The sequence below is a fragment of the Triplophysa rosa genome, linkage group LG1, assembly GCF_024868665.1.
Source record: "Triplophysa rosa linkage group LG1, Trosa_1v2, whole genome shotgun sequence".
Classification (NCBI taxonomy): Eukaryota; Metazoa; Chordata; class Actinopteri; order Cypriniformes; family Nemacheilidae; genus Triplophysa; species Triplophysa rosa.
In genome coordinates this window covers 2,903,036-2,916,300 of record NC_079890.1, presented here as the reverse complement: position 1 = coordinate 2,916,300, position 13,265 = coordinate 2,903,036, and the positions used below count along the sequence as shown (strand labels likewise).

At 37.2% G+C, this 13,265-nt stretch overlaps 1 protein-coding gene across 2 annotated transcripts; it reads left to right on the top strand.

Moving 5' to 3' along the window:
• Positions 1 to 926: 926 nt before the first annotated feature.
• On the top strand, positions 927 to 13,115 carry ankdd1a (ankyrin repeat and death domain containing 1A). Of its 2 annotated transcripts, none has more exons than XM_057348452.1 (15): positions 927 to 1,046; positions 1,541 to 1,644; positions 2,048 to 2,146; positions 4,161 to 4,259; positions 4,393 to 4,497; positions 5,262 to 5,360; positions 5,768 to 5,866; positions 6,796 to 6,894; positions 7,158 to 7,253; positions 8,195 to 8,293; positions 8,486 to 8,584; positions 8,664 to 8,759; positions 8,862 to 9,063; positions 12,194 to 12,325; positions 12,656 to 13,115. In XM_057348452.1, exons 1-15 carry the CDS (start codon positions 1,013 to 1,015, stop codon positions 12,715 to 12,717), a joined length of 1,524 nt encoding a protein of 507 aa, XP_057204435.1. In that variant the 5' UTR covers positions 927 to 1,012; the 3' UTR covers positions 12,718 to 13,115. The 2 variants fall into 2 exon arrangements, with proteins under 2 accessions (XP_057204435.1, XP_057204427.1); XM_057348444.1 differs by having other exon boundaries at positions 7,155 to 7,253.
• Positions 13,116 to 13,265: the final 150 nt, after the last annotated feature.

Sequence of the window (13,265 nt, the reverse complement as noted above, 5' to 3'; positions counted from 1 at the left end):
TTTGCCACCGTATCCCAGAATGCAATGCACTTGACTTGACCAGTGTGATAAATGAACAGGTCTTTTTCTTGACATAATATATTGATTTATTGTAGGATGATGCTTAGCCAAATCACGTCACAACAATCTGGATTAAAATGTTTACGTAGCGTTGTGCATGTCGTTTCACGTTACATTTTCTTGAGATTTCTAGCCATGACACGAAATGTCATATACAGTATGAGACCGCAGCTCTCTCTAGTGGACGTTTCGCTTAATAACGTCACTTAATCTCGTGCAGAAATGAATCAACATCTGTCAATCATTCGTGTTAGTTTACCCAAAGTCAACAGACAGGCAAAACCCAACCCAACAAAGATTAAATCTGATAACAACATGGATGTTTTCAGCTGTCTGAATAAAGTCTGATGACACAGAGTAATGAATTCAATTATTCTGAAAAAATTGAAAATTAGAAAATCATATAGCTCATATACGGAACAATAATAGGAGCGAAAAACAAGAACAAACACAAGGCTGTAAAGTAAAAGATGTATAGCATTTAGTGCTGTAGAAGTACGATGTATAACGAACACATAAAACAAACAAACATACATCATCAGTGCATGATATCAGCCAGATTACAGCAAAAAAAATGCTTTTCTAAATTTGAGAATCGTAACATTTTTACACGTATAACACCAGTTTAGACCGAGGGGGCGTGTCCACAAAGAACACTGTCGCTTCGAATCGCCTAACGTTTTAATATTCACAATCTAACCTTTCGCCATTGGAGGACCACCAAGCAACATCCTATGGCAGCTAGATCTCATTAATATTTAGTGTCAAAGTCTTCACCATAGGATGGCAACCAAGTGACGTCAACGCGTCTCATTAATATTCATGAGCCAAGCCTTCTCTCGCTACACCCGCTTTCATTCGTGATTTCCCATAGCGGCAGGCTTGAGATCAGCGCTGAGAGGAACAGCAGCCTCACATCACAAGATCAAATGTAGAAATATATGAGACAGCGATGGAGGACGGGCTGGTGTCCGAAGACGATATATGTGAGTTAAAACACAGAAATGTGAAATCAGTTGTATTGTTTTATTTTGACTTGGACAGGGCGCAATGGATATCGTCTCATTGCATTACGTGATGTGGCTTCTGCATAGGTTGCTATAGAACGATAACAGACTAAATACACTGTATTGGTCTATATCTACTAAGTATTTATTTTCTTGTGTTTGTTTGTATACAATGTATGTGTTGTTTTGTTAGAATGAAGCCACGCCCCTTTAAATGTACTGTATAACTATAACCTCAAAGTTACCTAAAAAAAACAAAAGCCTCCTTACAAGAATCCTTAAAAGAATAAAAAGATGTATTACCAAATATTGATCCGTGTTAAGGAAACTGTCATCAAAAGAATGTATTACAGAAATGTATAGATTTTATTATACAAGAATAGGCAGCGATGATGTGAACATTTCAGTATGAAGATGCAGGTGGGCATCATTATGTCTGGTGTTTGATATTCTGTGTTTTTTTGTTTTTTTAGTGCTGCGCTCGGAGAAGGAGTTTCATGATGCTGCAAAAAGAAATGATACTGACAAAATGCAAGAGCTTATCGGAAGAGGGATGGACGTCAAAGTCAAAAATAAGGTGAGATACAGCAAATGCAAAACCAATGGACATAAACACAGTCATATCTCCAGGAACCGGACTGACACTTCTAAAGGAATGCTTGCGCAGAGATTAAAGTCTACAAGAATCATAAGAAATACTCACTGTCTGAACAGTAACACATGTTTATAAATGCAGCGGTGTGTTTAAAATGAGCACAGATGATACAGTTTCAAGCATTCGATTTGTGAGAAATGAAGAAAAGAAAAGCATGCTGAACTTTCCAGGAAGTGTGTCACAGGAAGTCCACTATTATCGCCAGTTTCTCTGTCTGGAATGCTTTGTTTTTCCAGCCGAGTAACGGAAACACACATGACGGGATAAGAACCTTATTTGACCCCATATAACATTTTTCCGTTCTTTTTTTTCTGAACTGTTTCAGATGGACCGTAAGGCCCTGCACTGGGCAGCCGGAGCCGGCAGTGAGCAGGCGCTGCGACTCCTGCTGGACCACGACACGGAGGTTGATGATATGGACAGCGTATGTGTTGTATCTGGCCACTGCTGACCTTTGTCCTTAAAGGGACAGTTCACCCAAAATTGAAAATTCTGTCATTGTGTACTCACCCTTAAGTTGGATAACTTGTATACATTCCGTTGTTCTGATGATGAACACAAAGACATTTGGAAGAATGCTTGGTAAGCATTCACATCAATGGTGCCCCAGAACTGTTTGGTTAGAAACATTCATCAAAATATTTTCTTTTGTGTTCAACAAAACAAAGAGATTTACACAATGTTTGGAAAACCTTGAGGGGGAGTGACCGATGACAAAATTTGCTTTGTTGGGTAAACTATCCCTTTTCTGGGATTTCTGTTTACCATTTTGCCCAAAAATGAAACTTCTGTCATTATTTACTCACCCCCAAGCAGTGTTGGGCAAGTTACTCTGAAAAAGTAATTAATTACTAGTTACTAATTACATATTCAATAGTGTAATTAGATTACTTTACAAATTACTCTCTCCAACAAGTATTTAATTACTTATTACTAATTACTTTCTATATCCTATATCAACCTTGATTTGTTAAGTGATTCAAACAAAGACATGAAACGGCTCTTTTAATTCAAATAAATAATATAAAACTACATAAAGTACTCTTATTAACTGACCAAAGTATTACAAATGTGAGAATTATACATTAAAGCACAGATTTTAAAGTTAGACTTTGAATTTTGATGTGCATTCCTTGCACACACACATATATTACACTAAGTATTTAGTTTAATTACATCAGAAGTAACTGCAATTAAATTACAGAAAAAAATAAGAGTAATCCCTTACTTTACTTTTTCAAGGGAAAAGTAATTCAATTACAGTAACTAATTACTTAGTAACTAGTTACACCCAACACTGCCCCCAAGTCACATTTTTAAATGAATTGTTCGCAAAATATTTGTCATTTTTTTAAGAACAGGTTTGAGACAGGAAGGTGTATAAATGACTACAGAATTTTTTACTTTTAGGTAAACTGTTCCTTTAAGAGAAATGTACTAGATTGCAACATTTGAAGAGTTTGGTTCCAAAATGAGATAACTCCGTTTTTAAAAAATGTCAAAAATCATGTTTTTTTATTGTGCATTCCAATTAATATCAATCAAACTGCAGTTGGTTTGTTTTGATTTAAGCCATAATAACTCAGGAAATACAGCTAACTAACACAATAAAAACATAATAACATAACATGATTTTTGAAAATTTTGAAAGATTTTTGAGTTATCTCATTTTGAAACCAAACTCTTCATTTGTATTACAGATTCAGTTACATATTAGACTGAATATTTTATGATGTTTCATATTATGTTTAGGAAGAGATACACAGAGACCCTGATGATAAATCTTTAATAGCCTGCCTGTCCATCCACCATGTGGCCTTAAAGGAGTAGTTCGCCTTCAAAATGAAAAATCTGTCAACATTTACACGCCCTCTTGTCATGTCAAACAACGTTCTTTCTTCTGCAGAACACAAAAGTAGATATTTTGAAAAACGTTGGTAACAGAACAGCACAGCCCCCCATTCACTTCTATTGTAACCAATGCAAGTGAATGGGGGGCTGTTAACGACATTCTTCAAAATATCTTCTTTTGTGTTCTGCGGAAGAAAGAAAGTCATACAGGTTTGAAATGACAAGAGGGCGTGTAAATGATGACAGAATTATCATTTTGAAAACTGCTGTGCAGTCATTCATATGAATATAAAGTATAAGAGAAACCAAAAATGTAACACAAAACAATTGTTCGAAATTAGAATAATATAAAAATAGAAATACACTGTGTTAGTCACGGTTGAGTCGTGTCGGTCGTGTTACATTTGCCATCAATAAAAACACTTCTTTGTGATGTGCTCATAACATACAAAGCTGCTCATGTACAGTATCGCGTGTAAAGTTTACCTCAATGTAAATGTTGTCTAAGAATTGCGAAAAGTCACTTAGGCCAATACGAGGCTTGTGCGACTGTGTACACATGAGATGTGGTCGTGTTTGTTTTGCAGTTCGGTATGAATGCTCTGCTGCTGGCCGTGTGGTTTGGTCACCTGTCAATCCTGAAAATCCTTGTTTCAACTGGGGCGAAGCTCACCTGTGAAAACAAAGTAAGAGTGTACGGATAACAATCCTTAACAAGATTTACAAGATTTAGTGCATTACCACTAACCCGTACGAATGAGATAGATGTGAGTATATATTGAGCGGGATGAAGATTTCTCTCTTTGGTTGTGTGCTCAGAACGGCTTGAATCTGCTGCGTTGTGCTTCTCAGAGGGGTCACATCAGCATCCTGGAGTACATCATGGAAGATCTGGAAGACGTGCAGCTCAATGACGTGGACAAGGTGAGAATCGCACGTTCGGGAAATGGAAAAAGATCAAAGTTAGCAGATTTTCAAATCACAATTTGAGCTGCCTGTTTGTTGAAGGAAAAAATGATTATGATTATGATTATTATCAATATTATTATTATCACCATCACAATTACTATAATAATAGTAACAATTGTTATAATATTTTTTGTTACATATCACCATTAATATTTATATTTATATTACACTCCTTTGCCTATTTTCACTGCATAACCCAAAACACACAAATGCATTGCCTTGGCTGTTCGAGTCTTGAAAGACAACTTGATACACTAAGTGGGATAATTTCATAATATAAAAGAATATAATAGGATGTGCAAACAAGTGTTATGACAAGTGATTTGTTACGGCAGTAGTTGGTAGAAGGTTATTATCTTTTCACGCAAGGCCGACAACGTCTCCTTGTGATTAAACAATGCCCGTACAAATACTGTACCCGGTTAAACATTCTCTCCACTCAAGGAAGACTTTTATTGACTTAACAGACAAAATGGTTTCTTGTTGCACAAAGTTCAGGAATTGTTTCTAATGCTTGTTGATAACAAGATTTTAACACACGTTTGAAGGAAAAGTAAACTTACAACAAACTGTCGTCATTTTCCGTACAGTTCATGCATACTAGGGGCTATCACGCGCCGAAAAATATGTGTTTGTGAAGTCTAGTTTTGAGCCGTAAGGTAGCACAGTAGGACACTGTGTGTTGTTCCAACTCGTGTTTATCTGACCTTGTGTATCAGTCAGGCAAGACTGCGTTTCATTTGGCCGCAGAGCACGGACACCTGGAGGTGGTGGAGTTTCTCATTGGTATGGGCTGTGCACATGACCTCAAGGACAAGGTAAGACGGCAAGACGCACAGACACACACAGATGCCCCCCCAACGTGTGCTAATGACACCCTCATGCTGCTTAAGAGCTAGAAACGAAACACACCGACACTGAAGCTAAAGTCAGTCTGAGGGTTTGTTATTGGCCTTACATAACCCAAATGAAAACTTGTCTTTGTGAGTGGTCTGCCGATCATTATTGGAATAAAGTTCTGATCCCCAACATCCAGAGCCAAAACCAGTCTCCCTATGACTCAGACCAGCACTAGACCATTTAAAGTCCAGATCCAGACTAATACCAGATACCCCAAGACCTAGAGCCAGATCAATCCCAGGCTCCCTGTGACTCACATCAAGACTATAAGATTCTCACCAAAAAGTCTTTAGATCAACTGATAGTTTACGTTTATGAACTTCAGGAGGAGAACACGGCTGCGCATCTGGCGGCTAAGCATGGTCACAGCGAGGTCCTCCAGAAGATTGTGGAGACAGGGGAGAAGATCGATGAAAAAAACATTGTAAGCCAGGCGATCCTTCTTAATGTTGAATCGATCCACCTCTGAGGTATTAGCAGAGGAAGACAATAGTGAAGTATTTTTAAAGACCCCCTGTGGTGAAAATCAAGTTTGTAATGTTGTTTATATGTCTATGTGGGGGTTTTAGTATGTTTTCAGACAAACCATTGCTCAGTATTTTCCCCCCAAATCTGCAGTTTACCAAAGACAGTTTAAAAAATGAAACCGCTCCGGTTAATGACGTCATAAACCAATCGCATCAACTCATTCGACCCCTTTGGATCAGCGGTTTGAGGCATAAATATGCAAAGATGGCGCATAGATTCGTGCTAAAATGATCGCTGCACTGCTGTGTCAGCTCTCAGTTTCACTTTCAGACTTGCCGAGTGCAATTGGGGGGGGGGCGGGGCTAATTTGCATATTCGTGTTTCTGCGTATACTTAATGAAGCTGTGGTTTAGAGTTACCTTCAAGCCATTTTAAGACAAGAAAACAATATTTTTTAAGGAAAAACATTTAAATATGTAATTTTGATGATCAAAGATTAGTTTTAAGGGATACAATTTTCGACCACAGGGGGACTTTAAAGTATGTTTATCTGTACTTTTTTGTTTTTACTTCACTACATTATAATGCAGACATCATACTTTTCACTCCACTATATTTTACTTAAAAAAATCTTTGTTTTACACCTTTAAGTACATTAAAGATCTAGTTATTCTCAAGTAAATCTAGTCCAGTGTAAATCTAGTTTTTCTCAAGTAAACGTTTTAAAAAAAGTTAAAATGACACAATGTTTGATTTCAAAATTGTATTAGTAAATGTTGACATTAATGCGCAAAGATTTATGAATGCTGCAGAAACTTTGGTATTTGTCACTGTAGTTTATGTTAACAAATGGAAGCGTATTGTCAAGTATTGATGTTTTCTCAGGATGGTTTGACAGCTTTGCATTTGGCAGCTGAAGGAGGACATTATGAGTGTCTTAGATTACTGCTGGAGTCTGGCTGCAATATCAATGAGCTCACCAACGTAAGTACACATTCCGCCGCTCTTTATTGAGAATATTCACATATAACACTAGCGACTTCTGTAAGAACTGACACAACAGAAAAAAACAGTACAATGCAACCAACATTTACATCCGAATATGAATTCCATGCTGTAAAATCTTTGATTTATAGTATAGTGCAATATCAATAGAGTCAACAAGATTATTATTTATATTTTATGATGCAACTTGTTTTTTAATTATCAGTGAATCATGAAAGTAAATATGTTTGTTTTTCTAGAAGAACGGGACAGCCCTTCATCTGGTGGCCCAGCACAGTTCAGACAGAGAGATCAGACTGCTGGTTCAGGCTGGGATAAACCTGGATTTAGTCGACACTGTGAGTACTAAAACCTGTATTAGAAAGTTCTGGCAATGGACCTTGGTCAGGTTTGATTCTATGTTTTATTGAACAGAAATGTAAATGTACAAAATTAAACACTGCTCATTAATGTTGTGTCTTTTTATATACTTTTTTTAATATAATTTTTATATACTGCCGCTGTTCTTCTAAATCCTTGGATGTCCAAATTCACTGTTTTTCAGGAAATGGACAAAACAGTGTGCTTTTGAAATGATTAAATACTTGTCAAAGTTGACAAGCTCTTTGTAATACTTTTTATTGGGTAGATATTTGCAGAACCCAGTGACAAACAAAAATATAACAAAATATGGAGATACGAGGTTTCAGAAGGACAGCAGTGATAATAAGTTTATATATTCTACTTACTGTTTATCATTCTACATCTCTTTCAATACTGATTTTTAATCTTATGTTGGGTGCTGTATTGCAGTGGTTCTCAAACATTTTCGTTGTAAGGCCCCCCTTTGTGTAGGTTGCATTGCTTTGTGCCCCCCCCAAAAAAGACATAAAATCTTAAACTTTGAATTTTAATTAAACCAAAATCACATTCAGTTATACAGTACTGTAACATCAATACTCATGTATGATTGAACAAAATGTATGATACATTTCTATATTTCATAAAAAGCCACAAAAACTGTGGCCCCCCTGGATCCATCTTGGGGGGCCCTTACCACTACTGTATTGTCTTCATAAGGACACCTTTAAAAGCTTCTGTTGAATCTACTGAATGCAACTAAGAAAAACTTCCTTTTCATGACAGAGAGATTTCAAGTGAGATCTAGTAAGACACGATTAAACCAGATCTAAGCCTTGGAGGTTTAGGATGTAACATTTTTGGCCCAGTCATAGTCATTGATCTTTCACTTCACCGTAAAACTCATAAACTGACCCTCTGATTCATAATTCCTCACTAGCAACACGCATCAGCTCTACATCTGGCTGTTCTCAACAACTCTACAGAAATAGTCAAGGTTCTTATTGATGCGGGGTGCGACCTGGACATCTCTGACAACGTGAGTATGGATCTTCTAACATAGCAATGTTCCTGCAATATTCATGATTTCAGCACCTAATGCAAAATATTCAAGTCTCACATGTGATGTACTTGGAAATGATTTGACTTGGAGATGTAAGGAAATGATTTCCTTATTTGATAATAAAAGTAAAAATGAAATCCCATTTCAAATCATAATTTTTGCCCACAGCGGCTTCAGACTGCTCTGCACATAGCGGCTGAACACGGACGGCACATCATCGCTGAAATGATCCTCATTTCTGGAATCAACCTCAATCTGACCGACAAGGTTTGCTGTTACCTTACGCTGTTTTCAGTTTTAGAATCCATGTGTGCCTAACACAAGACGTTCGCTGTGTATTTTACAGCAGGGAAAGACTTCACTAGATGTTGCTTCCCGAGGCACCCATGTGAACATCGTTGACATGATTATCAAAGCTGACCGATTTTACCAATGGGAAAAGGTAGAATGTGTTCAAAAATATAAATTCTCAAATATAAATCCTTGTTTTCTGTCATAATAATGAGCGATCATGCACTTTGTGATATTGTTTCGCTACGTGCAGGAGAATGTGAACAGTGACTGTGAGTGTCTGGTGGGAACAAGTCTCAGCTTTAAGCCAGACCATCAGCAGGAAACACAACACATCCGCTCTGTCTTATGGAAACTGGCCACGAAGTATTTAAGACCAGGAGAGTGGAAAACTCTGGGCAAATGCTGGAAGTTCTCAGAAGCACATATACGAGCCGTAGAACATCAGTGGACAGGTGCGAGCTACATTACAACTCATTTGCCCCCCAAAAAACTTTATTTAAAATACTTCAAGTTCATTTGATTAAGTATACTTAGCAAAGTTTAAGTATACAGTACTTTATGTAGTAAATAGTAGTACAAGTATACATGTAAGGGTACTATTTCAATAATCCTTTGCTGCGTCCCAATTCGCCTACTTATACTATGCACTAATAATACTGTAGGTAGTGTTTTTGTTATGGAAAAGTATATACATTTTAGCATGTAGCAAAACAGTAAGCACGCACTGGGACATACTAATGCAAAACAGAAAATGCAAAAAAGAGGTCATTGTTGCTTATACGACACTGTGATCATTAACCGTCACAAAGATCAAAATTCAGATTTACTTTGCATTAAAGTATGTATTTATTCACTATTTCTGATGTAATGTTTTACTGTATACTTACATTCATTAATTCTTGTATAATTTTATTAATGCAGTGTCACTAAACTTGTGCGTTGTGGGCAATATCAGCTGTTTGAGTGTTCATGGATCTACACTTTGAATTTTCACCGGTAGCAGTAGCTTCGGTACTATTTAGGACGGATAGTATGCGAATAGGGACCCACCGCTTTTTTTTGTTTATATAGTGTACTTTTAAGAATACAGTAAGAGTAGTAAACTTTGACTACACAGCTAGTTTACCCCTATGTCTTTCTGAGAAGAATATAAAGCATGTTCTGAGTAGTATGTATAGAAAAAAGTTTAAAAAAGACAAAAATATACTTTCTTATATGTATACTAATGGGCTAGTTGCACAAGATGGAGCTGATAAACTTTTGCAACGCCAGGGTCGGCAGACTAATTTACGGTCGTATAACACTATTGAGTTGTTTTGGCTTAACGAAGCGCTCAGCAATGTAAAGAAGATCTGTCACATCGCTGATATATTGCTTTCTTCTTTTTATCTAAAAAACACCCATATTTGCCAGCCCAAAATCCTCCTTTTCCCATACAGTGTTATATGACCGGAAATTAGTCTGCCGACCCTGGCGTCCTAAAAGTTCACCGGCGCCATCTTGTGCAGCTAGCGAATAGCATATTTGAATTTTCGAGAAAATAATTATATTTCAAATTTTATTAAGTATACTTAGTGAAGTTCCGGAATATTTTAAGTGTATTGTAGTAAGTATACTAATATCAATGTACTTGTAGTATACAATCCTAAATTTAATCCTACTTGGGACTAAATTTGCCACTTTTAGTTAATGAAGTACACTTTCAAGTGTAACAGTATAACATTTTGAGTATACAATTTGTTTGTACTGCAACTATACTACACGTGAACTTACTGTATAGACGTGCTGAAACACTTGTAGCACTTGTGTTTCAGTAAACAACTATAACGACTATAAGTATACTACACTGGGTTCCAAATTATTATGCAAATGATATCTTTCTCTGGTTTTCCTAATTTGTCGATGCAAATGACAGTCAGTATAATTTTCAAGTAATCAACAGTTAGGGTACATTTGGAATTTTATTGAACAAACCTCCCACTGACAACAGTATTTATTTAAAAAATGAAAAACTCAAAATGCACTGTTCCAAATTATTATGCACAACAGAGTTTGAAAACATTTCATAGGTTGTAAAAAACTGAAAATGGTCATTTGTTGAATTTGCAGCATTAGGAGGTCATATTTACTGAAATCAAAAGCTATTTCAATCAAAAACATCCTAACAGGGCAAGTTACATGTTAACATAGGACCCCTTCTTTGATATCACCTTCACAATTCTTGCATCCATTGAACTTGTGAGTTTTTGGATAGTTTCTGATTGAATTTCTTTGCAGGATGTCAGAATAGCCTCCCAGAGCTGCTGTTTTGATGCTAACTGCCTCCCACCATCATAGATCTTTCGCTTGAGGATGCTCCAAAGGTTCTCAATAGGGTTGAGGTCAGGGGAGGATGGTGGCCACACCATGAGTTTCTCTCCTTTTATGCCCATAGCAGCCAATGACACAGAGGTATTCTTTGCAGCATGAGATGGTGCATTGTCATGCATGAAGATGATTTTGCTACGGAAGGCATGGTTCTTCTTTTTGTACCATGGAAGAAAGTGCTCAGTCAGAAACTCTACATACCTTGCAGAGTTCATTTTCACACCTTCAGGGACCCTAAAGGGGCCCACCAGCTGTCTCCCCATGATTCCAGCCCAAAACATGACTCCGCCACCTCCTTGCTGACGTCGCAGCCTTGTTGGGACATGGTGGCCATCCACCAACCATCCACTACTCCATCCATCTGGACCATCCAGGGTTGCACGGCACTCATCAGTAAACAAGACTGTTTGAAAATTAGTCTTCATGTATGTGTGGGCCCACTGCAACCGTTTCTGCTTGTGAGCATTGGTTAGGGGTGGCCGAATAGTAGGTTTATGCACAACTGCAAGCATCTGGAGGATCCTACACCTTGAGGTTTTCGGGACTCCCGAGGCACCAGCAGCTTCAAATACCTGTTTGCTGCTTTGCAATGGCATTTTTGCAGCTGCTCTCTTAATCCGATGAATTTGTCTGGAAGAAACCTTCCTCATTCTGCCTTTATCTGCACGAACCCTTCTGTGCTCTGAATCAGCCACAAATCTCTTCACAGTACGATGATCTCGCTTAAGTTTTCGTGAAATATCTAATGTTTTCATACCTTGTCCAAGACATTGCACTATTTGACGCTTTTCGGCAGCAGACAGATCCTTTTTCTTTCCCATATTGCTTGAAACCTGTGGCCTGCTTAATAATGTGGAACGTCCTTCTTAAGTAGTTTTCCTTTAATTGGGCTCACCTGGCAAACTACTTATCACAGGTGTCTGAGATTGATTTCAGTGATCCAAAGAGCACTGAGACACAATACCATCCATAAGTTTAATTGAACAATATAAAATTAAATGTTTACGACACTTAAATCCAATTTGCATAATAATTTGGAACGCAGTGTAGTAACTAGTAAAGTACGATTTGGTTCTATTCAGGTTTTAACTTTTAATACTTGAAAACCCTTTAACTGTACTTGAAGTAGATTTGAAGTAGATTCCTCAGTTCAGTGCATTGTACAGCAGGTTATAGATCTTTGCCGTAGTTATAATGAGATTTGAACTTTTAAAGGTACGAAGAGCTACAAGGAGCACGGGCACAGAATGCTGCTGATCTGGCTGCACGGTGTGCTCAACGCTGGAGAAAACCCCATTAAAGGATTGTATGAAGGTCTGATCGGGATCGGAAGGACCGATCTGGCAGGTGACGTCATGATTTGAATTCATGTCATATATAATTCATAAATTAACGTTATGTATTTTATATCAGTCATGTACGTCTATGAGCAGACATTATAATGTACAGTATGTTTTATAAATCATTAGGCTGTAAAATAATGTATGGCATATAGGGCAGCGTTACATGTGACGTTCAGGGATAGAGAAATCCCAGAATGCATTGCACCAAATTTTCATCTTTTAATAATTCAAATAACTTATTTATGAGGTTTCATTTGGATGCTGCCTTACATAACAGTTGAGTCTTTTTCTCCTGTTTTATTTATTTTCTGTTCCCGTCTTTATATTTGAACAGAGAACGTACGACAGCAGGCTAATTCAGATCCAGCTTCTGCTAAAAAGTGCTGCACAATGTGAAGGGCAAATACAATGTGAAACGTCTGCATTTGCCCAAAGGAACAATCTGGAGTTTGAAAACAGAGACCGCTGAATGAAAAACAACGATGATGACTGTGATGTGAAGAACATTTTACTGGTTAAAACCTTGAAGGGTCACTACAGCACCACCACTACTGTATTCACGCCAACATTTGCAGAACTGAATTTCAATGGGACAAATAATTTGAATGAGTACAGCAAGTGTTTTCTTTATATAAAAGCTTTTGTAGAAACTTCTCACATAAATCTACCATTTTGAATGAATAGAAACGGTTGTTATGAATGATGAATGAATACGGTAGTGAATGGATGGAGGAATGAATGATTGTTAATTATGTATAGTACACTACAAAGAGTAAATAAATGAACAAATGAATGAACAAATAATATTCTTCTCCGTCTGTTGTTTTCTGAACTTTTGTATATTGTGTAAATGTTAGACAAATAAACACCACAACATTTCTAAGATATTAAGAAACTGTTGCTTAACAGGAAGTTCAATGGTGAACTAAAATGGGTATTATGAA